Source organism: Pelobates fuscus, chromosome 3 (assembly GCF_036172605.1).
Source record: "Pelobates fuscus isolate aPelFus1 chromosome 3, aPelFus1.pri, whole genome shotgun sequence".
Lineage (NCBI taxonomy): Eukaryota > Metazoa > Chordata > Amphibia > Anura > Pelobatidae > Pelobates > Pelobates fuscus.
The window spans coordinates 162,204,398-162,231,390 of NC_086319.1; the positions used below are offsets into that span (position 1 = coordinate 162,204,398).

At 41.5% G+C, this 26,993-nt stretch overlaps 1 protein-coding gene across 1 annotated transcript in view; it reads left to right on the forward strand.

Annotated features, from left to right (window-relative positions):
* Window positions 1-1,140: 1,140 nt before the first annotated feature.
* Window positions 1,141-26,993, forward strand: part of KDM7A (lysine demethylase 7A) — a 103,810-nt gene continuing 77,957 nt past the window's right edge. The window contains exon 1 of the mRNA XM_063447606.1: window positions 1,141-1,286. Coding sequence (XP_063303676.1) covers window positions 1,186-1,286 — 101 coding nt within the window. The 5' untranslated portion in view covers window positions 1,141-1,185. The remainder of the gene's footprint in view (window positions 1,287-26,993) is intronic.

Consider the following 26,993-nt stretch of genomic DNA (forward strand, 5'->3'; position numbering starts at 1 on the left):
TGAGTGTGTGTCTGTTAGTGTGTGTCTGTTAGTGAGTGAGTGTGTGTCTGTTAGTGAGTGAGTGTGTGTCTGTTAGTGAGTGTGAGTGTGTGTCTGTTAGTGTGAGTGTGTGTGTCTGTTAGTGAGTTTGTGTGTGTGTGTGTCTGTTAGTGAGTGTGTGTGTGTGTCTGTTAGTGAGTGTGTGTGTGTGTATGTTAGTGTGTGTGTGTCTGTTAGTGTGTGTGTGTGTGTGTGTCTGTTAGTGAGTGTGTGTGTGTCTGTTAGTGTGTGTGTGTGTGTGTCTGTTAGTGTGTGTGTGTGTGTGTGTCTGACTGTGTGTGTGTGTATGTGTGTATGTTAGTGAGTGTGTGTGTCTGCTAGTTTGTGTCTGCTAGTGACTGAGTGTGTGTCTGTTAGTGTGTGTCTGTTAGTGAGTGTGTTTGTCTGTTACTGAGTGTGAGTGTGTCTGTTAGTGTGTGTGTTTCTGTTAGCGAGTGTGTGTTTCTGTTAGCTAGTGTATGCGTATCTGTCAGTGAATGTGTGTGTGTGTATTTAGAATGCGGGGCGGGGTAAAGGTTGGGTGGGGGTGGCGCGCAGGGGGGGGGACCTGAGTTTTGTCCTGCCTAGAGCAGCACAAAACCAGGATACACCACTGACTTAACCTGTAAAATACAGGGACAGATCTACAGTCACAAATCACAAGCTTGGCAGGAATTTTATTTACTCTGTAGTATTTCTTATAGGACAGAGCCTAATCCCATATCATATAGCCATATCGTGTATGGCAAAATATAATTTTCAGTCACACTATATTGAATTCTTAATATATTTTTTTTAAGTTTGGGAATGAAAGTTTTAACAAACCACCTACCACGATATCCGGCACATGAACAGTTTAACACAGGACATATCTTATTTTATTCCATGCCTAGAAACTCGACTCTGTTCGGAAAGTTCCGTCACCTTTCGGCTCTTGCCGTCAGATTTCCGAAGCTCTCCTCATAGCTCCTCCCCGGTAGCCGATTGTCGCGTCCAATGAGAAAGCAGGAACTAGGGAAGAGTTGTGTGTACATTCGAGCCAGGGGAAGGTTTGCGTGCGGGCAGCTCGCGCATGCGTGGTGGGATAGGGCAATTATAGGTCCGCGCCTGCGCAATGCTCCCCATCCCCCGCTCTGTGTGTGTGATGTCTTAGAGTGGATTTTAAAGATGGCCGGAGCGGCTCCCGTCTACTGTGTCTGCCGGCAGCCCTACGATGTGAGCCGGTTCATGATCGAATGCGACATCTGCAAGGACTGGTTCCACAGCAGGTTAGGGGCGCCTTGGGGCCTCACCTTGGGATTTTGGGGTGTTGGGTTGTGAGGAGTCACAGCTGGGATAGGGAAGGGGGTGATAATAACAATAAGGTGGTCTGAGGTAATGGGGGGAGTCAGGGCCCTTGCTGGCTGCTCTAGGTGATGGGAGTTTTACTGAAGGCGTAGTATAGAAGTGGTTGTGGTGTCAGGGACAGGTGGCAGAGATTATTAGGGAAACCCCAAAGAGTGCATACCACTGTCTGTTGGTGTGCATGGGATCCTCAATCACTAATGACAGGTTGAGGGGTACAGCTTTTCTCTGGACACATTACAAACAGTTATACTGGGGGCCACTAAAATGCTTCTGACACTTCTGATGACAGTCTCCCAGGCCAAGCACGGTTGTGTTGCCAGTTTTATTATAAATGTGATGACCTGCAATGGGAGCCCCAAGCTAATTATTGTTTAAGGCATGTTAAGGTGCCTCTAAGAATATGGAAAGGGCACAGATGTCGTATTTCATTAGTAATGATAGTAAGGTATGTGGATATTGTACCTCAAAATAATCTGTCGTTTGCAAGAGCCAAAGTTTAAAAAGCAAAACAAAAGCAAACGGATGGAGACCTCCAATATTTAGGGGTACTAATGTACTCCTCCTATGTGATGGATAGTTACTCCAAAAAAATACAAATAAAATGTGGGGGTGCAGGAAGTCACCCAGCCTAGAGAGTTAATCATACTTTTGTAAATGGAAAATGTATGTAATGGATTAATAAATACAGCTTCATAGAGCCCTTTGCTGTTATACGGAAGTCAACTGGCTCCCCCAAAGCACTCCTGAGTAAGTTTAACCCTTTAAGGACACAACTTCTGGATAAAAGGGAATCCTAATGGAATATTTGTTATGTGTCCTTAAGGGGTTAAGTTTTGGTGCTCAGGTAATGTTCTAGTAAAATGTTGTGATTGTTACAAAATAGTTGGATTCTAGTCCAATTTTAATGAGATGATTAGATGTTCAAAACTGATCTTGTTAACTGACATTCAAATGGGCGCATGTAAGTGTGCTGAAAATGCCCCAAATTGGTGTAGAAACCACCGTCACTTGCTAATTACTATATAATGCAAAGACTAAATGTGTTCAATGTAACTCCTCTTTTCTGAATACAATGTTTTGGGTAAAGGCAATGTTTCTCCCCTGGCTGTAGCCACGTGATTGTGCCAGGCTGTTTATGTTGAGATAATTAGAGTTGGGGAGGTCCTGAAATCCAGACGTATTGATAAGAACAGTTTGTGTCTAGGTCCTTAATAAAAAGGACCCGGATTTGTGTTGTCATGGTCGTGCTTTGATGCTTTCACAGTGCTGGCTTCTTGTAACAATGAGATTTTTTTCTCTCTTTCTTTATCGGTGTCCTATGTATTCTGTCATTCTTTCACTTTGTTTCACGTGAGCATTTTATTTTGTAGTTTAGCAGCACCCCCTGTGATATTTTCCTAGTGCCTGTTACGTCATGCGTATTTCCTGTCTATGTTACGACTACAGAATTAGTAACCTGCAATGTTTATTGTACTCTTTCTTAGGATGGCAATGACATATTTCAGTGCTATACGTGTGCAGTACCCCTGTATTGCAATAGTTAATGCCAGAAGCCATAGTATCTAGACATAACTGTCACCTAATTTCACCTCTTGATAAGCGAGTGAGCCACTTGTGCTTTGAAATGAGATCGTGGCTGGCAAATGCCTATTTTGTGGGACTCTGGTCTGCCGTCCCCATGCGACATTAGAATGCCCAAATTATGATGAGGTCCCGTGAGGAGTGTGGTTCCTTTCAGGGATACCTAAACAAAGGAAGCAGTTTATTACTGTTCTTCCAGAGGCTTTCCTTTTTTTTTTTTTTTTTTTTTTCTTCCTGTTTTGCATAACACGTTTTTCTTGGTTAAACACCAAAGATGTTTGAGGGTACAGTTGATTATTATTATTTTTTTATACATTTTTTTTTTTTTATTATTTGTTTGTTTTTAACATTTTTATTTCGGTCTATTGCCTTGTTCTCCGGGTTCTTAGCATTGTTTTCAAGTATCAGCCTAGATTATTTGCTCAGACGCCGGAGGAGGGTTGTGATTGTAAGGAGTGCTGGTGATTGACAGCAAGGCTGTGAGGACATTTAAATCCTCCCATTTAACAAAAACACAGCCACACAGGCTCCAGTATGCACAAAAGCCCCCTACAGTGTGCACGATGCAACTGCAGCAAGTATGACTGTTTGTCTGTATTGTTGTTGCTATGATCACAGCTCTTTTTTTTTTTTTTTTTTTCTTCCTCGAACACTGTTGTTGGATGTAAGTGATGCATGTCAGGCATTTAGTGTGTGCTACTGATTGACCCCCCCCCCCAAACTAGTATTTGCTTTACCCCAGAAGGGTTGGATGCTTTTGTGTTTTTTTTATTTATTTTTTTTATTTATGATTTTATACATTTTAAATTTTTACAATGCTTTCTTGACCTTTTTTTTTTTTTTGTCTTCAGTTTCTTGTCTAACATTTTTCCTGATTTATATTATTAGATTTGTTTTGTCCGTTTCTTTTATACTACTGCGAATATCAGAAATATATGCCATCTGAAGGCAAAACACATGCTGCATTGTCTTTGATCCATCACGTGAACTTGTAACTTTTTTTTTTTTTTTTCTCGGACTACCAGCTTTCTTCCATTGTCTGAAACTAAGCAAGATTTTTCACATCTTAATGTATAAAAATACTGTAATGTTTTGTGACAAATGAACATTTAGTGTTTCTTTTGGTGAAAATCATGTTGCACCATAAGATCAAGCTCAAAAAAATAGATCCTGTTAAACAGTATATCAAGGTATTTATCAAAAACATTCAAACCGCTCTAGGGATACCCCTTAGGCATCTGTTACAGCCTTGAACTCTAACTTGTTTAAAGCAAAGGTTAGGTTGTTTGTCTGAGTCAAGCAGGGTTATTCATGAAACTGATTTGCTAGCAATTACACAGTGATTTTCAAATCTTAGGGCTCAGTAGCTAAATTGTGAACAATTCCTAATGTCTTAATGTTTCCAGGTTTTCTCTTTTGTCAAAAATGGGAAATTCACTTTGAATATATACAATCTGCAATAGAGCAACCTACACTGCCCGATTAATTATGATTTCTTGACATTGGTCAGTAGATTATATTTAATATGGATATTATGATTGGGACAGTGTCATGTTTTAATTTTGCATTTACTGGACGCTACTGTTTTTTTGTTCTTGGTGGACTTGTATTGGAAGTAAAAATGAAAAGCTTTTTAGGCAATTTTTTTTTAATTTATTGTATACAATAATAATGTAACAGTGGTGTAATCAGGTGTACACAATGTATTTCTGCTTTGTTGTAACTTCACATGGCAGCTAGATAATGTCTTCTTTCAAATAAACTTGCAATTTTATGTGCACAGTTCGATAATGATGATAATAATTATATATATATATATATATATATTCAATTGCACAGGCAAGTAGCAGCAATAACATCATCACAGACCAAGTGGATACTTCCAACCTGGAGCCTCTCATTGTGGTCTGTGGGGTCTGACCTTAAATACAACTCTATCTAACAGGAGTTTATGGGATATGTAGTTTTATCACATAAGGAGTTTTTAACTTGATTTACATAATTCTCAGACTTGTGAACTACAGCGGGTTTGACACTGTGCGCCAAAGAAGGAAACTAAGAACTTAATGCCATCTGTGCAGTCTACAAATATTTGTACAGTCATGTGAGGAAGTGTAACTACCATCACTGACATCGTAAGGACATTGTGCAGATAATGACACAAGCAATGGAGGTACAGAGCCCGTAAGTTGAAATTCTGATCACAACAGGGTAACAACCTCCCTACAAAGATCCACGAGTGGACAACCATACAAGCAGAACTATGCCGCTTTCAAAACCTGCATGGATTGTGAGATGGACATTGCCAATTATTTGCAGGACTTTTGAATGCCAATGTGCTTTCGAGGGCCTGGACAAGGCTAATGGGGCTGCCACCCTTGGCAGCAAATTGTCGGGTAGAGCAGCAGAAGCATACTGGGCTGTACCAGACTCGGGCATCCACAATTACGAGCAGGTCAAAGAGACACTGCTAGCCAGGAATGCGGTTACCCCATGAAGCCTACCGGAGGAAATTTTGCGGATTAAGAAAAGGGGAAGAGACTCTTATGCCGACTGGCCTTTTCGTATACATCGAGCAACCCAAAATTGGATGCAAGGCAACCAACTTGAATGACACCTTGCAGCTGTTACTGTTAGAACAATTGTTCGATCATACGTCCACAGTGATTTGAGACTGGGTCAGGGACCAAAAGCCCCTGACTGTAGAAGAAGCGGCCAATCTAATTTTATGATGGCCGAAGGATCGAAAGCTGCAGGGGGCACCCAGTGTATCAACCCAACTATTATACCCTGATGACCACACTACGGAACAGAGTGATTCCTCCGCTGTAAATTCTCCCAGGTCCTGTAGTGAGGCACTTAATCCTGCTCAGACATTAGATAATTGACTTCATAACGGTAAACAAATTATCACCCAGATACAGACAGCGCAACACAAAAATATCCCTTAAACATTAATGTACCCTCACATATACATAATTTTAAAGGGGAGTTCGGAGTGTCCATTCTGGCAAAATAGCGCTCTGATTCATGCATAATTGTCTAAACGCCACACAGTCAAAGTTTTGCCCGACCGCTACCATAGTCTTGCCGAAAAGAGTTTCATGCGGTTGGGTTAAATCCTCTGTGATTTATCTGGCGCCATATCTTTGTGGGAAATGGGAGCTCCCTGATGATTTCAGGAAGCAATTGTTCACTTCCATTGACATAAGTTTCCCTCTAAAAAGCACTCTTCTGCGATGCTGGGAAAGTGGGGGAAAATGGAGGTCCAAGATTATGACCATGAAGTGAGTAGCCCAGCTGGAGTTCCATGGAGTCTTCATGTTGGTCCTGCTAATAGCGTCTAGGCACTCCTACTCTCAGTGAGGGGAGAAAACAGAAGGAAACTGTACAGGAAGGTAGGGGATCAGTGGATAAGTCTTTTATTAGTGAGTTGATCAGATTGTGTTTCATTATTTTATAGTTTCTGTAAATATAATGCATAGTTTAAATTTATACCTGTCGTCTGATGTTGAGCTCTCATGAGTACATTTTTACAAATGACAGTACCTCTAAGGTAAGCTTTTTATGCTTTTTTTTTTTTTTTTTTTTTGAAGCCGGCTGTCACTGCTTAGAGTGGAGCAAGATTATAGTCATTGGCTAAGAATGGCTACTGAACGCTTTCAGCCAGTGCGTTAGTCCTAGACTTGCCAAGCGCTGAAGACTGAAGCAATGATACTGACCAATTACAGAGTGCAAATTGGCCTTCTAATAGTTTCATGTTCCCTTAAGAGGCAAGGGGCAGGTAGTCCTTAATTATGTAAATATTTTGAAACCAGATACTTTTAAAATTCTCCACAATAAAAATAAATAGTGTGTGTGTGTGTGTATATATATATATATATATATATATATATATATATATATATATATATATATATATATACACACACACACGGAACAAAATGAGAGCATTGTTATTTAATATGCATCCTTTTTGATTTACTAAATCCATTGAGTGCTCTCATTTTGTTCCGTTTATACCATTGCACAGAGAAGCACCTGGTAGTTGCTATTCATATTTTATTATTTTTTCTCTCTATCGGTGTATCTATCTCGTCCTTGTGGCATATAGTACATTAATTTCTTTGTAACAAGTAGACAAGGTATCATGGTTTATGTATAATACGGTCTTGCATCATGGGTAGTGGGTGCAGATAATATAAATGTCTATACTACAATCAAAATCAAAGGTTTAAAAAAAACTAAATTTCCCATGAACTTAGCTTTGGTATAAGTTTCTACCTGTTTTTATTATGTTATTTATATAGCGTCAACAAATTCCATTGCGCTTTATAGTGGGTGGACGAACAAACATGTAGTCGTAACCAGACAAGTTGGACACACAGGAACAGAGGATTTGAGGGCCCTGCTCTGAGCTTACATGCTAGAGGGAGTAGGGAAAGTGACACAAAAGGTAAGGATAGTATTAGACTAATGACAGTTGCAAGAGAGGAATCAGTCGGGAGCTATTAACCATTTAATTGATACGCCTTTTTGAAGAAGTGGGTTTTTAATGACTTTTTTTGAAGGAGTGGAGACTGGGTGAGCATCTAACTGAGGAGGGAAGTGAGTTCCACAGGAATGGTGCAACCCTCGAAGTCTTGAAGGCGAGCATCAGAGGTGGGAGTACGGACAGAAGATAGACGTAAGGGCCTAGACAGGACATACTTGTGTATTAGGGAGGATAGATCGGTGGGAGCAGTATTATGTAGAGATTTGAAAGCAAGAACCAGAATTTTAAATTGAGCCCTATATCTTACAGGAAGCCACTGTAGGGACTGACAGAAGAGTGAGGCGTGGGCGGTGCGTGCGGACAGGAAGATGAGCCTCACCGCCACATTCATTATGGACTGTAATGGTGCAAGTTGGCAGCACGTAAGACCACTGAGAGAAAGGACAATGGAATGGACCAGCACCTTAGTCGCATCTGGCGTTAAGTAGGGTCGGATGCGTGAAATGTTTTTGAGATGGAAGCGGCAGGATTTGGCAGTAGACTGAGCATGAGGTGTGAAGGAGAGGTCGGAGTCAAAGAAAACACCTAGCCTGCGTGGTGGAGCTGATGGTAGCACCGTTGACTTGGAGGAAGACAGACACAGGAGTAGCAACACTTGAGGGAGGAAAGACCAGAATTTCAGTTTTGGTTAAGTTTAAGGAAGTGGGCAGCCATCCAGTTAGACATGGCAGAGAGGCAGTCAGAGACACTAGTCAAGAGGGACAGGGAGCGATCAGGAGAGGACAGATTTGCATGTCATCCGCATAGAAATGATATTGGAAGCCAAAGGAGCTATTGAGTTTACCAATCTTTTATGTCCAATTTTCTGTGAATTATTTTTCTCTCTATCCCTAGACATTTCAGGTTTCCCATCCCTCACAAGCTCAAAAAGCTTGATTTCCAGCGCCAAGGCCCATCTGTGCCGGATTGCTCTCCTCCAGCATCGTCACAGCGATGAGGGAACCTCACCCATGCTTATTAGGCCTTCCCTATTGGAAAGTATTGAATCATTGTTTTCATATAGCGATTTTGAACCTTCAATTTCTTTTAATCATTTATATTTATGGTGTTTGGCGTTCTGCTTTGGTGGTTTTATTTGGAAATCCTAACTCGTATTGGCATAGGGAGATGTTTGCCTTTTATTCCATATTTTTATAAATAAATTTGATTGGTTATTTATTAAATAGTAACCTTTCTCCATTGAGCATTGGTAATATATTTGGTTTATTTCATTCCCGTTTTGATGTCCTTGCTTTTTCCAATTTCTCGCTATGCATATTTTTACTGCCACCATACTATGAATCATTGAATAAATTCGGGGTTTCTCTAATTGAGGAAAGTCTAGATGGAGGAGAAGGAACTGTGGGGTCAAAGAGAACTCCATTCCCTGAGATTTCCAAGAGGAGTCTTTTGAAGTCATTTTTTTAGTGTCTAACCTAGATCATGCCCACCAAATATGGGTGTATTTGCATCTCCAATATTGGTCAAAATGAACACTATATATTTAATTTTGTTGGAACCATATAACACTGTATAAAACTTTATAATAAAGCTCAATCACATTTACACAGTGTGTACTGTGCTTGACCCATTTAATACTGTTTCCAAGTTTGGATCTCAAACAATTTTTTTAAAGTCTAGTTCCCATTTCTTCATTGGAGGCTCTTTGACAAAGGTGTCATAAACACTAAGAAATTTAAGTGAACGGATATTCTCTTCTGAGGGTTGTGGTTCTCTTAAGAAATCAGTGGTGCCATTATGTGCTGAGATTTGTTTTGTAGATTTTTTTTTTTTTAATTACCAAGTACGTAAACACTGCGCCTGAAGCAAGAGAATAAATAACTGCAGTTGTTGGAAAGGAATTGGACTACCGTTAGAATAAATATTCTAAACCTGGTTGATCCCACTTCCATGAGAGGCTGTCTTAACCCTGCATGTAGAAGGGTTAAGTGGACAGGGACACTGCACCTAGACCACTGCAATGAGATGATGTGGTCTGTGTGCCTATAGTGTCCATTTTAAAGAAAAATATATGCATCTCCTTACAGTTTTTATGATATTTGAATATTTTATCTCTAGTAGAAGAGGTGTTTTTTTTTTTATTATTAAGAAACACAATTCCTGAATAAAGGATTTCCATACATCTGCTACCTTGTTTTTTTTTTTTAAGACATTCCTCTACCCATGACAGAGGCTTCTTTGAGATCTAGTGTGTTTGTGACTAAAGTATCTTTGCTAAAGAGAGATTCTTCATGAAATACTCATATTGACTGTGTTGAAATTTTAATGGAAATTCCATCCCAGTAAAAAGATGATACAAAGTAGGGATAGAGGAAATGGCTCTATCTGTGGAGGATTTCATGGATTCCTCCATAATAGACCTCCCTGCTGTACATTTACGCATGTGCGAGTGTACAGTGCAGATATCGGCTCCTGGCAGTTGAAGCGTCACGAGCAGAAGAGGACTGGCAGGAAGACGACAGTGGTTCCCGCGATTGACAGTTAAGCAAAACTCGCCTTTATCTTCCCTTCTGGCCACTGTACTCCCGTGGCAATGTCACCATTGAGCGTCTTGGCAAATTATGCAAACTTCCCAGACACATCCGCTTTTGTTATAATTTGAAGTGGCACTGTCACGTGTCTGTGTAATATGGTATTTTCTTTTTCATATTTCCTTTCCTTATACCTTTTTGTATCTTAATAGTTACGCTCCTCTGTTGTTGCTTGACTCTATTTGTATTTATCTATCTTACTTGTGCCAGATCTCAAATAACCTGGGTGCCTCCATTTTGTTCTTCTCTATCCAAGACATCTGCAATTTGCCCTTCTTTGGCATTCTTTTGACTTAGATTGTGGATTAATTACCGTAGCAACTGCAATTCAGCTTTGCTCGTTTGGTCAGTGGGCAGAGTTTAAAGGGGCTCAAAATATGCAGATATTCGAGAAATGACAGAGCCCCTTTAAACAAAGCTCATACTCACTGTAAGAAACTAAAGATAAAAGCGAAATAGAAGGGCAAAAAAAATTATTGCAAAGTGACAGCCACTTTTAATGCTTTTATTTTGTTTAAATGCACGTGTACATATTCTATATCATTTAATGGACCGCGCTTTCTTCTGATGCCCCATATACATGCATATTAGAACATTAAATATTAATGGGGGGAAAATAAACACTTTAGTTTTTGTCTTATTTTGACACTCTTGCAGCTAAAGGAAAAAAAAACAAAAACAAAAACAAAATAAATTTACCTATTAGTTTTCTTAGCTAAAATGCTTCATATGTCTAGGAATTAAATATATTTTTCGACGTAAGCATATATTGCAGAGAGTGAATCTAAGATAAACTGTCTCACTATCAGGGAAGGGACTGCTCATTTTACCTAAACTCCAGTAAAAACACTATTGCTAACCCTTGACTCAAATCATAGGAGATTTTCAATGTTTTATTATTTGGTGTAATGTGAATTATGGGTTCACTTTAACTGAAATGAGCCTAACGAATAATGCATAATTTATCATTTAGATACTAACGTTAGTTATCTTTGGTCCAGTGCTGCAATGTCTGCAGCTTGCCTCCAGTCTTTACTCCAAACATGTCAAACTCAAAGGCTAACACGGGCCAAATAAACAAGGTTTCACTTTATGTGGGCTGCAAAAATAATTCGAAAACTTCAGTTTTAATAGAAACGTAGGTTTATTTAGAAAAGTTCAGTATAAAAAAAAGTTGCCTAACTGACTCTGGACGTCCTCAATGCTCGTAGGGCTTCAAAGTAAACAAAAGAGCAAATTTATTTGAAGGAGACGTGCATTTTCATTTAACCAGTGTTTCAGTCCAACTACCTTGACATATTAAGAAAAGTTTGGTAATGGGACTGAAATGGTGAATGCATGCTGTTGCACAGCTGTAAAAAACTAATTACGTTATTTTGTTGATTTTGAATTTCTATGAGTGTCTTTCACTTTGGCTGAGATCATCAAACTTGATCTCAGCCAATCCAATGCTTTCCCATAGGAAAGCATTGGAAGGCTATTAGGCATGTGTGGCAAAGAGCTACGCAGTTAATCAGCATCTCCATGGGGAGCATTCAGCGCCTTCATGCAGACCCAATCCAACACACTGCCCTTTCCCTCCATTCTAATGCACTGCCCACAAATCCAATACATCGCCCCCTCCACTTAAGCTAATACACTGCTCCTCACTCCACTCTAATTAAATACACTGCCCCACTCCCTACCCTTATTTAATACACTGCCTTCCCCTCCAATTTAACACACACTGACCCCTCTTCCACCACTGTAATACACTCTTCCCCCCCCCCCCCTCCCAAAATGAGTGCACTACCCCTTTCCTCAAATTAATACACTGGTCCCCTCCCTTCCTAAATTTATGGAGGCAGACAGGCACACTGCCCTCTTGTGGCTGTGGGAGGGAAGGCAAGAATCAGACAGGAAATATCTTTCTTGTCTTGCAGCTGGTCACGGCCACAGCACAAAATTGCACCAGGGCAGGCGGGCTGCAAGTTTGACATGCTTGCTGTGCTCGGTTTTCATTTGCTCTGCTTGGAAACACACTGACTTCATTGCCAACATGTCAGTGTTAGAATGGTGTGACATGAAATACAATACTCTTTAGCCTGTACTAGAAGTAGATATAACAATAGCAACGACCATTCATGCTCTTTGTTTACTGTGCTATCAAACAGGAGAACCACCTATAGGAGGAATCTCCAGCTTTTCATGTCACTTCTTTGACATAGAGCTAGATAAAGAAACATTTTGCCAAAGTATTGACAGGCTGGGCAAGGGCCTTTTTTTAAATTGTAGGTACACTTTTTAATACTAGTTGCAGACTCCAAAATCACTCCACAAAAACATTAGGAGTTAAATCGCTTACTTTATGCAGCCTTGGTCAAACCTCCCCACATGTGACTTACAGTCTTCCTGAGCACTTCCTGTAAAGTGAAATCTAATGTGTACACTTCCTTTTATTGCAAAGTCTGTTTCAATTTAGAATGTTTTATCTCCTGCACTGTTAATCCAAATAACATACAGTTGCAAGAAAAAGTATGTGAACCCTTTGGAATGATATGGATTTCTGCACAAATTGGTCATAAAATGTGATCTGATCATCATCTAAGTCACAACAATAGACAATCACAGTCTGCTTAAACTAATGATACACAAAAAATGAAATGTTGCCATGTTTTTATTGAACACACCATGTAAACATTCACAGTGCAGGTGGAAAAAGTATGTGAACCCCTAGACTAATGACATCTCCAAGAGCTAATTGGAGTGAGATGTCAGCCAACTGGAGTCCAATCAATGAGATGAGATTGGAGGTGTTGGTTACAGCTGCCCTGCCCTATAAAAAAAACACACCAGTTCTGGGTTTGCTTTTCACAAGAAGCATTGCCTGATGTGAATGATGCCTCGCACAAAAGAGCTCTCAGAAGACCTACGATTATGAATTGTTGACTTGCATAAAGCTGGAAAGGGTTATAAAAGTATCTCCAAAAGCCTTGCTGTTCATCAGTCTACGGTTAGACAAATTGTCTAGAAATGGAGAAAGTTCAGCACTGCTGCTACTCTCCCTAGGAGTGGCCGTCCTGTAAAGCTGACTGCAAGAGCACAGCGCAGACTGCTCAATGAGGTGAAGAATCCTAGAGTGTCAGCTAAAGACTTTCAATAGTCACTGGCAAATTCTAACATCCCTGTTAGCGAATCTACAATACGTAAAACACTAAACAAGAATGGATTTCATGAGAGGATACCACAAAGGAAGCCGCTGCTGTCCAAACAAAACATTGCTGCACGTTTACAGTTTGCACAAGAGCACCTGGATGTTCCATAGCAGTACTGGCAAAATATTCTGTGGACAGATGAAACCAAAGTTGAGTTGTTTGGAATAAACACACAACACGTTGTGTGGCGAAAAAGAGGCACAGCACACCAACATCAAAACCTCACCCCAACTGTGAAGTATGGTGGTGGGGGCATCATGGTTTGGGGCTGCTTTGCTGCGTCAGGGCATGGACGGATTGCTATCATCGAAGGAAAAATGAATTCCCAAGTTTATCAAGACATTTTGCAGGAGAACATAAGGCCATCTGTCTACCAGCTGAAGCTCAACAGAAGATGGGTGTTGCAACAGGACAATGACCCAAAGCATAGAAGTAAATCAACAACAGAATGGCTTAACCAGAAGAAAATACGCCTTCTGAAGTGGCCCAGTCAGAGTCCTGACCTCAACCCGATTGAGATGCTGTGGCATGACCTCAAGAAAGCGATTCACACCAGACATCCCAAGAATATTGCTGAACTGAAACAGTTCTGTAAAGAAGAATGGTCAAGAATTACTTCTGACCTTGCACGTCTGATCTGCAACTACAGGAAACATTTGGTTGAAGTTATTGCTGCCAAAGGAGGTTCAACCAGTTATTAAATCCAAGGGTTCACATACTTTTTCCACCTGCACTGGCAACATTTCATTCTTTGTGTGTTATTAGTTTAAGCAGACTGTGATTGTCTATTGTTGTGACTTAGATGATGATCAGATCACATTTTATGACCAATTTGTGCAGAAATCCATATCATTCGAAAGGGTTCACATACTTTTTTCTTGCAACTGTACATTATACTCCATCTTTAAATCGATGTAGCCTCAGGAGAAGAGGTTTTACATGCGGGATATTACAGATTTAGTATGTTTGCATCTTTTTTAACTCTCCATTATGCTCAATCTTGTACTTGCATATTGCGATGGATACCACCTGAACCACACTTAAACTACCACAAAAGACTATCTCACTCTCCAGGCTCCCTATTCCTCCTCTCCTCCATGTGTTCCAGCTAAGCGCACCCATCTATCCGGTTCATGAACCGTTCCATAGAGGTGGAGTATCCCAAAACCTTCAGCGGGACCTATCTATGATTCCTCTGGAACTCCGGCTTGACGACTATAACAACCCTGGCCCGGTCATATTGCTGTATGGTTTTCACACCTTTCCCCAGTGGACTAGGAGAGCGCTTTTTAGAGTTAACCGGCGCCAATGGGAATAGTTGCTACGTATGAGCCAGCGGGAGCCCCCTTGTCTTGACCCACCAGACCCTGCTAAATGACTGGCATATGGCCATAAACACCTGGAACTAATTTCGTCTTGAACTTGCTTGGCGGTTGGTCAGAACTTTATCCATGATAGAATATCATATTTATTCTATCATGGATCTAAATCGTGCCAGCACTCTAGGTCTTCAGAAAATAATCTTCTTTATTCTAAAACTAAACAACGATCACTGTTTCAGTTCATTATGTGAACTTTCATCAGGACATCAAAAATGATGACCGTTCACAAGATGAAATAAAACGTTGACTATTGTTGTTTGGATTTATAACGAAGAGAATTCTTTTTGCAAGACCTAGACCTTGTATCCCTTATTAAAGTGTTGCTGAGCACCAAGCAGAACCTATTTCACAGTGAGGTTTACAGACCTGCTCTACAGATAGATAATATGCTCTCTTGTGGCCATGAGAGGGGCAAGAATCAGACAGGAAATATCTTTCCTGTCTTGCAGCTGGTCGCAGCTACTGTACAAAGCTGCCCCAGGGCAGGTGGGCCGCTAATATATTGTGTGTTGCGAGTTTGACGTGCTTGATTTACAATAAAGGTTACAAATCTGTTAGACTGTTTACATAAAAATAAAGATTGCATAATTAGCACATTTTGAGAGCCAAAGAATGACCTGTGCATATAGTATGCACAGATTAAATCTTAACTGCTAATGGTACTCCAGTGATGCTGCCAGAGGAGAAGTCACAGCTCTGGTAGCAAACTGGCTAAACTCCTGTATGCGCAACATTGCATTGCGAAACGCTGCATATACAGATACCATGACCACTTCAAATCACTGACTTGTTCATGGTGGGGGAGGGGGGGGTGGGGGAGGGGTGGGAGTACTTTCTCAGAACACCTATGTAATGTGAGGTGTTAGGAACAGTTACTGTTACAGAGATTTCCTTGGTTACACTAACTTCCAGCATTCCACACTCCTCAATAGTGGGCATAGTATCTCTTTTGGTCCTATATAAATAATGCTCACAGGAAGTCTGTTGTTTTTTTTTGTTTGTTTGTTTGTTTGTTTTTTAAAGACATTTAAAATCTCGTAGGAAAGGGCAAAGACCATTTTTGTCAGAGCTATCTTACAGAGCGCTATATAGTAAGTTCAGCTGCACTGGACACATGGAAATATAGATTTTCTGTTGGTAACATAACTGTGCATTATTGTAACCCAGACCCCTTTGTGTCAATGAACCCGGAAATGAGACACTACAATGTTTACATTGCAGGATTAACTCCTCCTCTAATGGCTGTCATGCTGGCTTCCATGGGACATATAGAGTAAAACTTGGTCAAGTTACATGGAAGCCATATAGGAAAAGGATATTTATTTTTTGCTTTTTGGGGTAGGTCCCCATCTAGCGTTAGGAGGGACCCTATAGAGTTAGGCATACAAACTTGCCTTTTAAAGAACCACTAAAGCAGGGGTACACAAAAGGTAGATCCCGAGATGTTTCTCAAACAACAGCTTCCATGATGTTCTGGCATGCAAAGAATCAGTTACCCATACCACTTAATCTCAGTGGCCTGGGTGCAGTGGTCCAGTTATATTTGTAGAAACTGCAGTGTTTACATTGCAGGATTAAATAAACATCTAGTGTTCCCGTTTCCTTGAATGAAACTTGGTCTTGGAATTAATTTAGGCAGCATTTGATTGGAGGAGCGTAGCACCTACCACAAATTCCTATTTCCAAAGCATTGCTTCTCTGTAAGGAGCAGATTGTGGAAATGTAAGCTGGCATGCTGATGTCTTTTGAAGGCAGAGCGTGCAGCTGCAGCAAGAAAGTACCAGAAATAACTCATCTTTATTATTTTTAAAATTTTATAAAGCAGTCCCAAAAGGGTTATTTTTGGGACCATAGGCTCCATTTAATGCTTGTTCATTGCAAAAACTGACTAGAAGTCAATTTGTGCAGAAGACAGACATACAGCTCCCTGTGAATAGGGAACAGAATAGCAAACCACCAGAACATGTATTTCCATCTGAGCTGTGACAATGTTATTTTCAAGTTGTTCGCGATGTGCCAAGCTTTTGCAGAGTACTTGGTGTATGGGTGCCCCAACAAGCCTTTCAGTAGCAAACATTACCACTCTGGAGGAAGCGTTGGGCACTAAGAAGATAATTATTTTTGGGTTCAGGCTTCAGCTTTAGGTGGAACAAAGAGTGTGAAGATGAATTGTGACAGACCTTTTGTTTGTGTGACTGACTGATCTGCATTACAATGCAGAAAGGATTTGTTACAAACTGCACCTCTATATGTTCAGCAGCTCCTGCAATATTTGCTCCAATTGAAACACACAATTTTATTAAAGGACCACTCTAGTGCCAGGAAAACATTCTCGTTTTCCTGGCACTAGAGTGCCCTGAGGGTGCCCCCACCCTCAGGGTCCCCCTCCCGCCAGGCTCTGGAAAGGGGAAAAGGGGTAAAATTTACCTTTTTCCAGCGCTGGTCGGGGAGATCTCTGCCTCCGATCCTCCTCCGTTCCGCCCCGTCGGCTGAATGTGCACGCGCGGCAAGAGCTGCGCGCGCATTCAGCCGGTCGCATAGGAAAGCATTTACAATGCTTTCCTGTGGACGCTTGCGTGCTCTCACTGTGATTTTCACAGTGAGAATCACGCAAGCGCCTCTAGCGGCTGTCCATGAGACAGCCACTAGAGGATTTGGGGGAAGGCTTAACCCATTAATAAACATAGCAGTTTCTCTGAAACTGCTATGTTTATAAAAAAAAAAAATGGGTTAACCCTGGCTGGACCTGGCACCCAGACCACTTCATTAAGCTGAAGTGTTCTGGGTGCCTAGAGTGGTCCTTTAACTTTGTAGAAAATAATAAACTACTTCCTGTAGTTTTAGTTAAGCTATTTGTTTGAAGTTGCTGTCTTTCCCAGCCCCTTTGGTCAATTAATGCAGTATTTTGGGGGAGTCCTAAAGATGAAGTTTGCGCCTTTTCTGCCGCCCTCATCTTGTGACGGAACAGATAATGTCACTGTGTAATGGTGTATTTGAGCTACTGAACATTTTCTGTGTGTTTGTGCATGCATAACTTTGTATATGTCAACATCCATGCACCTTAAAGGACCAGTATAGGCACCCAGATCACTTCAGCTCAATGAAGTGGTCTGGGTGCCAGGTCCATCTAGGGTTAACCCTGCAGCTGTAAACATAGCAGTTTACATTAGGGTCTCATTGACAGCCGCTAGAGGCTCTTCTGCGCTTCTCATTGTGAAAAATCACAGTGAGACGACGCTGCCGTCCATAGGAAAGCATCGAGGAATGCATTTTCTATGGACTGATTGAATGCACACACGGCTCTTGCCGCGCATGCGCATTCAGAGCTGACGTCGGAAGAGGGAGGAGATTTCCCCAGAGCCGAGGGAGCCCGGCGCTTGAGAAAGGAAAGTGATTAAACCCTTCCTCCCTCTTCAGCCTGGCGGGTTTGGGACCCTGATGGTGGGGGGGACCTTAAGACTCTATAGTGCCAGGAAAACGAGTTTGTTTTCCTGGCACTATAGTGGTCCTTTAAGACAGCTGGCTCTTTGATTCTATTGAGAGTTGGTGACATGCGACAGTTTGTTCAATCCCGATCTTTAAGAACTCGTATCATGGTGTTTAAACATCTGTTCATGCACTTGCCAATAGTCCCTCCACAGCTGCTACTACTACCACTGTTCTAAAGAACCTGGAGTAGTTGGAAAAATCAAAGCAAACCAAATCCTTTCCATAAATAATTTGGGATTTTTAACATTTATTTTGAGAGTAAAAATGTTTCCACCTTTAAAATATGCTGAACTATTCATGTGAGCAGAACTTATACATAGCTGTGATGAAGTGACATAACATTCCAGCCTCTGGTCACAATGAGAGTACAGGGCTGACCGCAATGACAGTCAGACACTATGCAGATGTCCTGTTACAACAAGCATGTCAAACTCGCGGCCCACAATGGACCTCTTTGCGGCCCAGCGAACCGCGAGTACATGCTTCTTATTAAAGCAGAGTAGGCACCTGCTTTCTTAACATTGCAGGTGCCTACTCTGCTATTCCTTACCTGGCCGGGAAGGAGCGGTCACTGGCAGCAGCGAGGGAACTCCGTCTCCCTGCTCCCTCGCGCATGCTGTCTGAAGTGATGCTGGAATATGACGTCATATTCCAGCACCCGGCATCACTAAACTGCGCGTGAAGGAGCAGTGAGGAGCAGGAAGACTGAGCTCCAAATAGAAGATCACCACTGGACAACAGGAAATTGTGTGTGTGTGTGTGTGTGTTCCGATGGCCGCGGCTTAACAGTGGAGTACCTGGAGGTGCACGAAGGCACGCAACGCCATATCACATTCCAACGTGACGTCGATGTGCTCCACCTTCACAGGGTTTCAAGAAGTAGCGGGAGGATCCGCTTTGGTGCATACCAGAGGCCGGAGTCGCATACTGGCAGCGGCATGTGAGTAGAGTCTGCTTGTTGGCTAGAGGGGGGCAGGACTGGGGTTTAGTAGAAAGGGGGAGGACTTTTCAGAGAAAAGGCAGTGCTTACATTACATAGGGATACCTCCACTGGCAACTCATCAGATGGCTACTAGAGGTGCTTTCTATGGAGATGGTGCACAGTGTGTGCCACTGACATTGTGTCTTCATCCTCTGCATGAAGACCCTGATCTTTCCTCATAGAACTGCATCAATTCAATGCGTGTATATAAGGAAATGCTGCTTTGCCAGGGCTGTGTTTGGCCTGTGTTGGCTCCACCCCTGATCTGCCTCCTTGAGTCTCAGCGAATCCAATGCTTTCCTATTGGAAAGCATTGTGATTGGCTTAGATCAACACTTCTGGTGATGTCAGCTAAGCAGTCAGATAAGGGACAGAACTAGCAGCAGCCGACTGGGATGAAGGTACAATTTTACTATATTTAGGGAGGTCAGGGGGGATAGATGATGTGTTTTAACACTACAGGGTCAGGAATACATTTTTGTGTAGCTGACACTATATCTGTCCTTTAAATTACCTTTGACAGTATCTCCCCATTAATAAAACTGTCTTGAAAAAGGTAAGTTTCTTTTCAAGCCAATTTTATGAATGGGGAATCTCTCACTCTCTGCTAATCAGCAGCTCCGCTGCCCGATTCTGCAAGACCCTTCAGATTTCCTGATTTTTGATAAAATGGAAGGTCAGCGAGGCAAGTAGATGTGGCACGGGAACAGACTTTGGGATGAAACTGTTAAAGAACAGTTTAATACCTTAAGGTGAGCAAACACCAGGGACCTCCTAAAACCATAACGTAATTGTCATGAAGTTTTTATGGTGTCCAAACTGGTCCATTAAGCTGTGGTTGTTCTGGTGCCTATGCAACCATATGCTGATTAGCATTTCAGTGGATGGAGCAAGTTTGCATCTTGTTGGGGCTTTCTTTGTTTACAGCTCTTTCTACAATACCATTATTAATATATTTTGCTGCTAGATAACTTTGACCATCATGTAAGCAATCTGGAACCTTTCTCTCTATTTCGCTCACACTTGTTCACTCCTTTTTTAGCTGCCAACAAGACACATGAGAATATGATCTTCTGCCATATGGCAAACTTGTACTAAGCATTAATTATTACTAAAGGTTAGTGACACTTAGTTTAATTATGTTTCAAGGACTCCAATTATTTATCAATTGTATTTGTTTCACATGGAGTTCTCAAAAGTTGTACATAGTGCATTCATTTTGGCTTCAAGTTACAAGAATTATTTAGCAACGTTTAGCTTGAATAACACAGGGATATGATGTATTCCAGTACAAGAGGCTCCAATACAATGTCTTAAAGATGAAGTCATTTTTGCATGGCCCAGTATTGCATAACTTCTATTTTACAGTGCCAGTATTTTAGGGATCAAACAATGATTTATTTACTTTGAAGGAACACTTCAATCACTACAGGTGCCAGGAGTGCCTTGACACTCTTCCTTTGAAAGTTTTAGACTAGTCTGATTTACTACCTTTGGTCCTCTAAGCGTTGCTCCCCACTTTTACTTATTTTTATCTAACTGAAGCTCCTGTTGGCTCTCCTGAGCTAAGCCCTGCAAGTCTAGCTTATTGGATGAGAGTGTAAGCTGATCGCTGCCGCGGGGAGACTGTCTGGGCTGCAGGCAGTCTCCCCACAACAGGAGCGCCGCCGGGGGAACGACGGCTATCGAGTAAGTACATCGCACCGTTAGGACGGTTCAGGACCGTCATCGGTTGGCAAGGCAAAAATGCCGATGACTGTCCTGAACCGTCCTCGGTCCTGAAGGGGTTAAAGTTCCTGTATTTGCTGCATATCACCAGGATTTGTAACTTCTGCGGTGAACTCTCCCCAGGAAGTCAGAAAGTAGCACAGTCCGACTCCTCCATTCATTTTCATGTGACCTGAGGATACAGTATGAAAAAATTCAAGTTGCCAGATGAATGGAGTTACTGCCAAGTTGACATCAGCCAGTTTACTGAGCAAACTCTAAGTATCCAGCCACACTTACTTAAAATGTACAAAATTTGGTCTTCATTTGAGAGTGCCAGACCAACAATACTATGGAAACAAAGGGTCCAGCACTCAAGTGCTCAAAAAAAGTTCCTGGCTTTAGGAAGACCTTTGGGAGTTGTACACACTATTTTGTTACCCAATAAATTTTGAGTGTTGAACATTCCCTTTTAATGCTATCCAGGTTCGTTGCATATCCCTGAATCTTATATGTACACTTAAATTGGCACTGTCATGCCAATTGTAACGGACGACCTTCCGTTAACGGATGCTCCTAGCGCTTCCTGGGGACTCCACACACTGCAGACGACACCACAACCACCGCAGACTCCACAACCGCCGTAGCTTAACTGGAGCCGCGCCGTCTTCCTTCCACCCTGAATGAACCTCCAGCATTCAGGACCGTGTGGGAAAGACCTCTCCTCCAAGAAGAGCACATCAGGAACAACCGCCGTAGCTTAACTGGAGCCGCGCCGTCTTCCTTCCACCCTGAATGAACCTCCAGCATTCAGGACCGTGTGGGAAAGACCTCTCCTCCAAGAAGAGCACATCAGGAACAAGCTCTTAAAAGAGCTAAGTGATTCAAGCTCAGGGGGAATATGCGGAGCATAGCAATACCCAGTGTGATATAGCTGTTCCCTCCAATAACGAGACAAGGCTACGTATTGAGGGTCAAGAAGAAGTCTGGTTTAATTACACACACTCTGCTTTTATGCAATTCTCCCCTGCAAGGGAGACGCCCACATCCAATTAAACATTACCCAATCACACGATGGTTACCTCCCACAAATTCCCTCCCCTTAGCTTGAGAGGTAACCCAATTATAACATACAGTTTAAACATACATTTTTATACATTGTTATAACTTTAAAACTATACATCCGATATTAATAAAAAACACATATTAATAATCGGCATACTTTACTTACAAACATATCCAAAATTCAGTTAATTCCATCCAGGGGTAAAGAGTTAGCTGGAAGTCCTTTATGACCGACCGCAAGCACATTTCCCTGCCCAAAACAGTTCCACAGATTCAGGCTGTGCGGTCGGTCTATTTCTGCCCTGAAAAGTTACAAAGTCCCATCCGAAGGCGCCGTTCGAATCGTCGAAATCACTTCGACTTTTGTCGTAGTGTCGAAGTGAAACCAGGGTTGTTTCCGTGGTGTTAGTGTCTACCAGAGGTCTGTTTTACACCCAGAAATGACAAAGTCCCATTCAAACGTATGTTCGAATCTTCGAACGGGACTTAGTCTCCAGCCGCATCGAAGGGTAGTGGAAGGTACAGCTTACCGCGTTCGACTGGATTAAAATGGCCGCCGCCACGTGTTCGACTGTAATGGCGGCCACTTCGACGGCTTTGGCACTTTGACTGCATTCAAAGTGCTAGTTTAAAAGTTGTAATACTGCTCCCAAGTATTTAAAGGGCCAGGAACAGCATACAAAAATTCATTGTGCCCAAATATACTTCTTGACTGGTTAATTACACCCCAGGGCCATAGTCGCAGGGCAGGAGGCTAGCAACCAGGCTTCTCCAGTTCACAATGGCGAGGTTGGTTCCGCCACACCAATCTAAAACTTACCTTTCTTTAATTGATTCCTCTTCTCTCCCTCTGTCTGTTCTTAATTTCTTCATGTCTGCTCTAGTTTTCTTTAAAACATAAGACAAAGTAGGGACTACTTTGTCTTATGGAGGTGTCCTACGCCTGACCAGCTATGACCAGTGCAGGAGCAAAGTGTGCTTCATTTCTGGGGGTCAGAGCAATTTTCCCACAATTCTCACCTTTGAAGCACACTTTGCTCCTCCGCTGGTCAGGCGTAGGACAGAGTAGTCCCTACTTTGTCTTATGTTTGTTTTAAAGAAAACTAGAGCAGACAGGAAGAAATGAAGAGCAGATCCTGACAGACGGAAAGAAGAGGAATCGATTTAAAGAAAGGTTATTCCGGCATGACCGTGCCGCTTTAAGCTAATAAACAAAAAAGAAAACACTTCTGGTGTCCTGATAACTTACCCACTGAACAAAATGAATTCCATATTTCCACAGGCAACTCTCTGCTTGGATCACTTTTCTTCAAGTCATTGGAAACACTTCTGCTCATATCCGAGTGCTTTACATTATTGCCTACAAGGATTTAATGTGCTTAATGTCAAATGCTTGTGTGGGTAGTCCTCACTGGGTTTCTATTGGGATGCTTCAAGCATTACGTTCAGGTCTGCAAAACCACGCTAATGAGCGTCTGCAACACTGTCAACAAATTTTAATTATTTGATCCAGCCTATACAGGAGTACCAGATGGAGTCCTGAGATTGTCCAATGGAAACAACACGATTAAACCTTTGTTTGGACGCCAGAGTCTGTTTTAAACATTTGTTGTAATTCGCAGATCCAGCCTGTGTCTCACTTCTGCTTTCACATATTTCGTTACTTTTCTTTTTATCTCTCCTTTCATTCATTAGAATGCTCCAAAATGGGACATGGGCCCATAATCAAATGTTGCAGTAGTGGAAGCAAAACAGAGGAGAGGAAACTAGCTGCTAAATACAGAGAACATATTCCCTAGTCGGTGGATCCAGGGACAGAGAGCTAACCCTGTCCCCCAGACGAGAAGGACGTCTCCCCGCCAGACAGACCATACACCCTCGGATTCCCAACCCCACACTGCAGTGAATGAATAGAAAGCGAAAATGAATTAGAATTAAAATTAAAAAGTCAGCCTAAGCCTAATTCAAGCGTAAAGATCAAATTATATCAAAGTGTCTAGCTAGGCTAAAGCGTCTTTCTCGACGCGCATTTCGGTGCTATGTGGCGCCTTTTTCAAGATTGGTTAGAACTGTGTATCCTATCCTGGACTTACATTACTGGGATACGAGCAGTTTGCAAACAAGAGTAATATCTATAATTACTACTGCAACTTTGTCTGCCACTCTGTATCTTTTTGCAAGCACTCTACTATTCTAAACTTTGAGGCTGATTACTACTTCGATCAATTGAGTCAGCTGGGTATCCTTATACAAGAGGGTTTTTTGTCATTATGACTTTATCTTTCACCCCCCCCTTGTATTATTTCGTGATCCCTATCTGTCTCACTAGCGTAACCAGCACTTTCTCTTGGAGTACTACCTATGCAACTGAATTAGTGCCTGCTACAGACTCCAGGGAAGGACACCCAGGGTAATGGGTATCCCTCCCAGATTATCAGCCCTTGAATATTCCTACAGACATTTTTGGGCCGATAGAAATTCTTTCTGAGCAATTTTGCACTACTCATGCAGACAGCCTATTAATACATGATCACCTGTGAAACTACCTTTCCAAGTGGACTTTATTATATTTACCTTGCTGCCTCCCATACACACAGCCTCATAGGTCAGTCCCCAATCCTGTACCCCACATTTTATATTGTCTTCTGACATTACGGTGTTTATATGTTCTATTAAAGATTTATTATTTTTTCTACCTTGTTAACCAGAGGAGTTAGTACCCCATTTGTGGGCATACCCTCAGCTGAGTGTGATTTGGCAGTTGGACCTTCGCTCTCCTCTCCAAATACCTCTGGCTGTGGTATTTCCCTAAATTTTACTTTACTCCTTGTATTTTGTGACCTGTAACTACCAAAAATGAACTGAAATCCTAGGCATATGATGTACAAATATATAAAGCAGGGCAAATTAGTGTGTGTGTGTGTGTGTGTGTGTGTGTGTGTGTGTTTTCTCAAACCTAGCCTAGTCTCTGACTGTCCAATCTGTCTTCCTAGTGCAGATCACTGAGAAGTCTTTGCAAGGCTACTCTATTCTAGGCATTGCTGCCTTTCCAGCTTAGCACCACTGAGAAAACTAACCAGGAAATAACAGGACCAATTCTGATTGCTCTAGGTTAGTTTATAAAAGTCCCAGTTTCGATTCAAATCTGCACTTTTTGTAATATGAAAAAAAAAGGACATGCTCTTTATACATAAAGCGAAGTGTAACTTTAAAAATCACAGGTTTATGCCACTTCTACATTAAAGGTATAATTACTCTTTTAATTTATATACTATACGTAAATTTATACAATTTTAAATCGCGATAAAATCTCTTCATCTAATAATACAAAATGAGTCTGCCTTAGCTTTCATAACTATTTAAACGGACTCTCCAGTGCCCCTCTCTCTAAAATCCCTTCAGTGACTTACCGGAATCCAGCACCGATGTCCCTCGGCGCTGGGTCAGGCTCCTTCCCTGCTGACGTCAGCTGGCAGGGGAGACCTAATGCGCAGCAATGGCCGCGCGCGTGCATTAGACCTCCAGATAGGAACGCATTATTGAATGCTTTACTATGGGGATTCTGTCTAATAGACAGCCACTCGAGGAGGACTTACCCCTGCAAGGTAATTTTTTCAGTTTATAAAAACTACAATAATTACACTTGCAGGGTTAAGGGTGGTGGGAGTTGGCACCCAAACCACTCCAATGGCCAGAATGGGTCTGGGTGCCTGGAGTGTCCCTTTAAGTTACCTATTGTTATAAAATCAAATAACAAAAAGTACAATATTTTGTCCAGTTTCTAGGATTTCATGCCAATCCCCATTAACCTATATAACGAAAGTGTTTTTGTCTGGTTTTTTTATTTTCCAATTATTTTGTATTTTTTATTTTGACCTGATAGGATTTTTACCTATTGCATTTGATGGCATGCTTCTGCAATCTGCAGTGTACATTGTATACTTGGAACGCAATGAACATTATCATCGGTTATACACTAAAGTGTAAGTTGTTTTGCTTTTTTTTAGCCTACAATTTAAAATTCTATTTAATTTCCAAACTAAAAAATAAAGTTGACTTGGAGAATTTTTCTAGTTTGATTACTTTGCCCTAAAAAAATTAAATACATTTTTAGTTCCCCGCAATTCATGGTTTGATGAATAACAAATTGATTTCAACAAAGGATTCTCTGTCAGAACACAGCATTTTCAATGTTTGAGCAACATAATAACATGCAAGTGAATATGTTTTGTTTCTTCTGCTGGTCAGTGCTTACACAGCAGCTCACCATAACCACAATTCTATCCCTCTTGTTCTGTCCTATAAACTACAAGCTTGAAAGAATTCACTCAGAATTTCTGTCTCCTTGGCTCATTTTATGAATGGAGAATTGCCCTAATTACATTTTAGTGCTTGTTTCCTGTAATTAAGTTCAAAGGACCAGAGTTCCTCTGTGAGTATTCCATTAGAACCTTTTACAGTTTGTCTTCCATTTGGGCTCCATCTTTTGTCTTTCCAGCAATGTTTACCAGGGGAACAATTGTTTAATACATTCATTTTATTCTTGTCACGAAGTTAAAATAAGGGAAAGAAAGTTTAAAAAAGAAAAAATTGATAGATGCTCACTCTCACTTAAAGGTCCTGCCTTCGCTGTAGTTACTTATTCCAAGCATCATAACCACTATATTCCATGGTGCCATTCTTCAGAAATTGTGGCAAACCATTTTATAAATGTTTGCCCCTTTTAAAATTGGTCCCTGCAGGTGCCAAGGGTCCTCTGCAGCAAGCTTTGACTTCTGTCATGTAAAGCTGGAAAGGTTGGGTGCTGATCCTACCTCTCCTTCATTGGCTGAGATTAATTCAGTGACTCATTCAGCCAATGATGGAGTGGCAGGCAATTCCTAACTCTTGTTCCTGGTTGGCTAATGATGCCCCAGTTATGCTGCTGTATCTGTAACAAGCCCTTTCCCAGTCCAGAAAGTTAAAGGGACACTATAGTCACCTGAACAACTTTAGCTTAATGAAGCAGTTTTGGTGTATAGAACATGCCCCTGCAGCCTCACTGCTCAATCCTCTGCAATTTAGGAGTTAAATCCCTTTGTTTATGAACCGTAGTCACACCTCCCTGCATGTGACTTGCACAGCCTTCCATAAACACTTCCT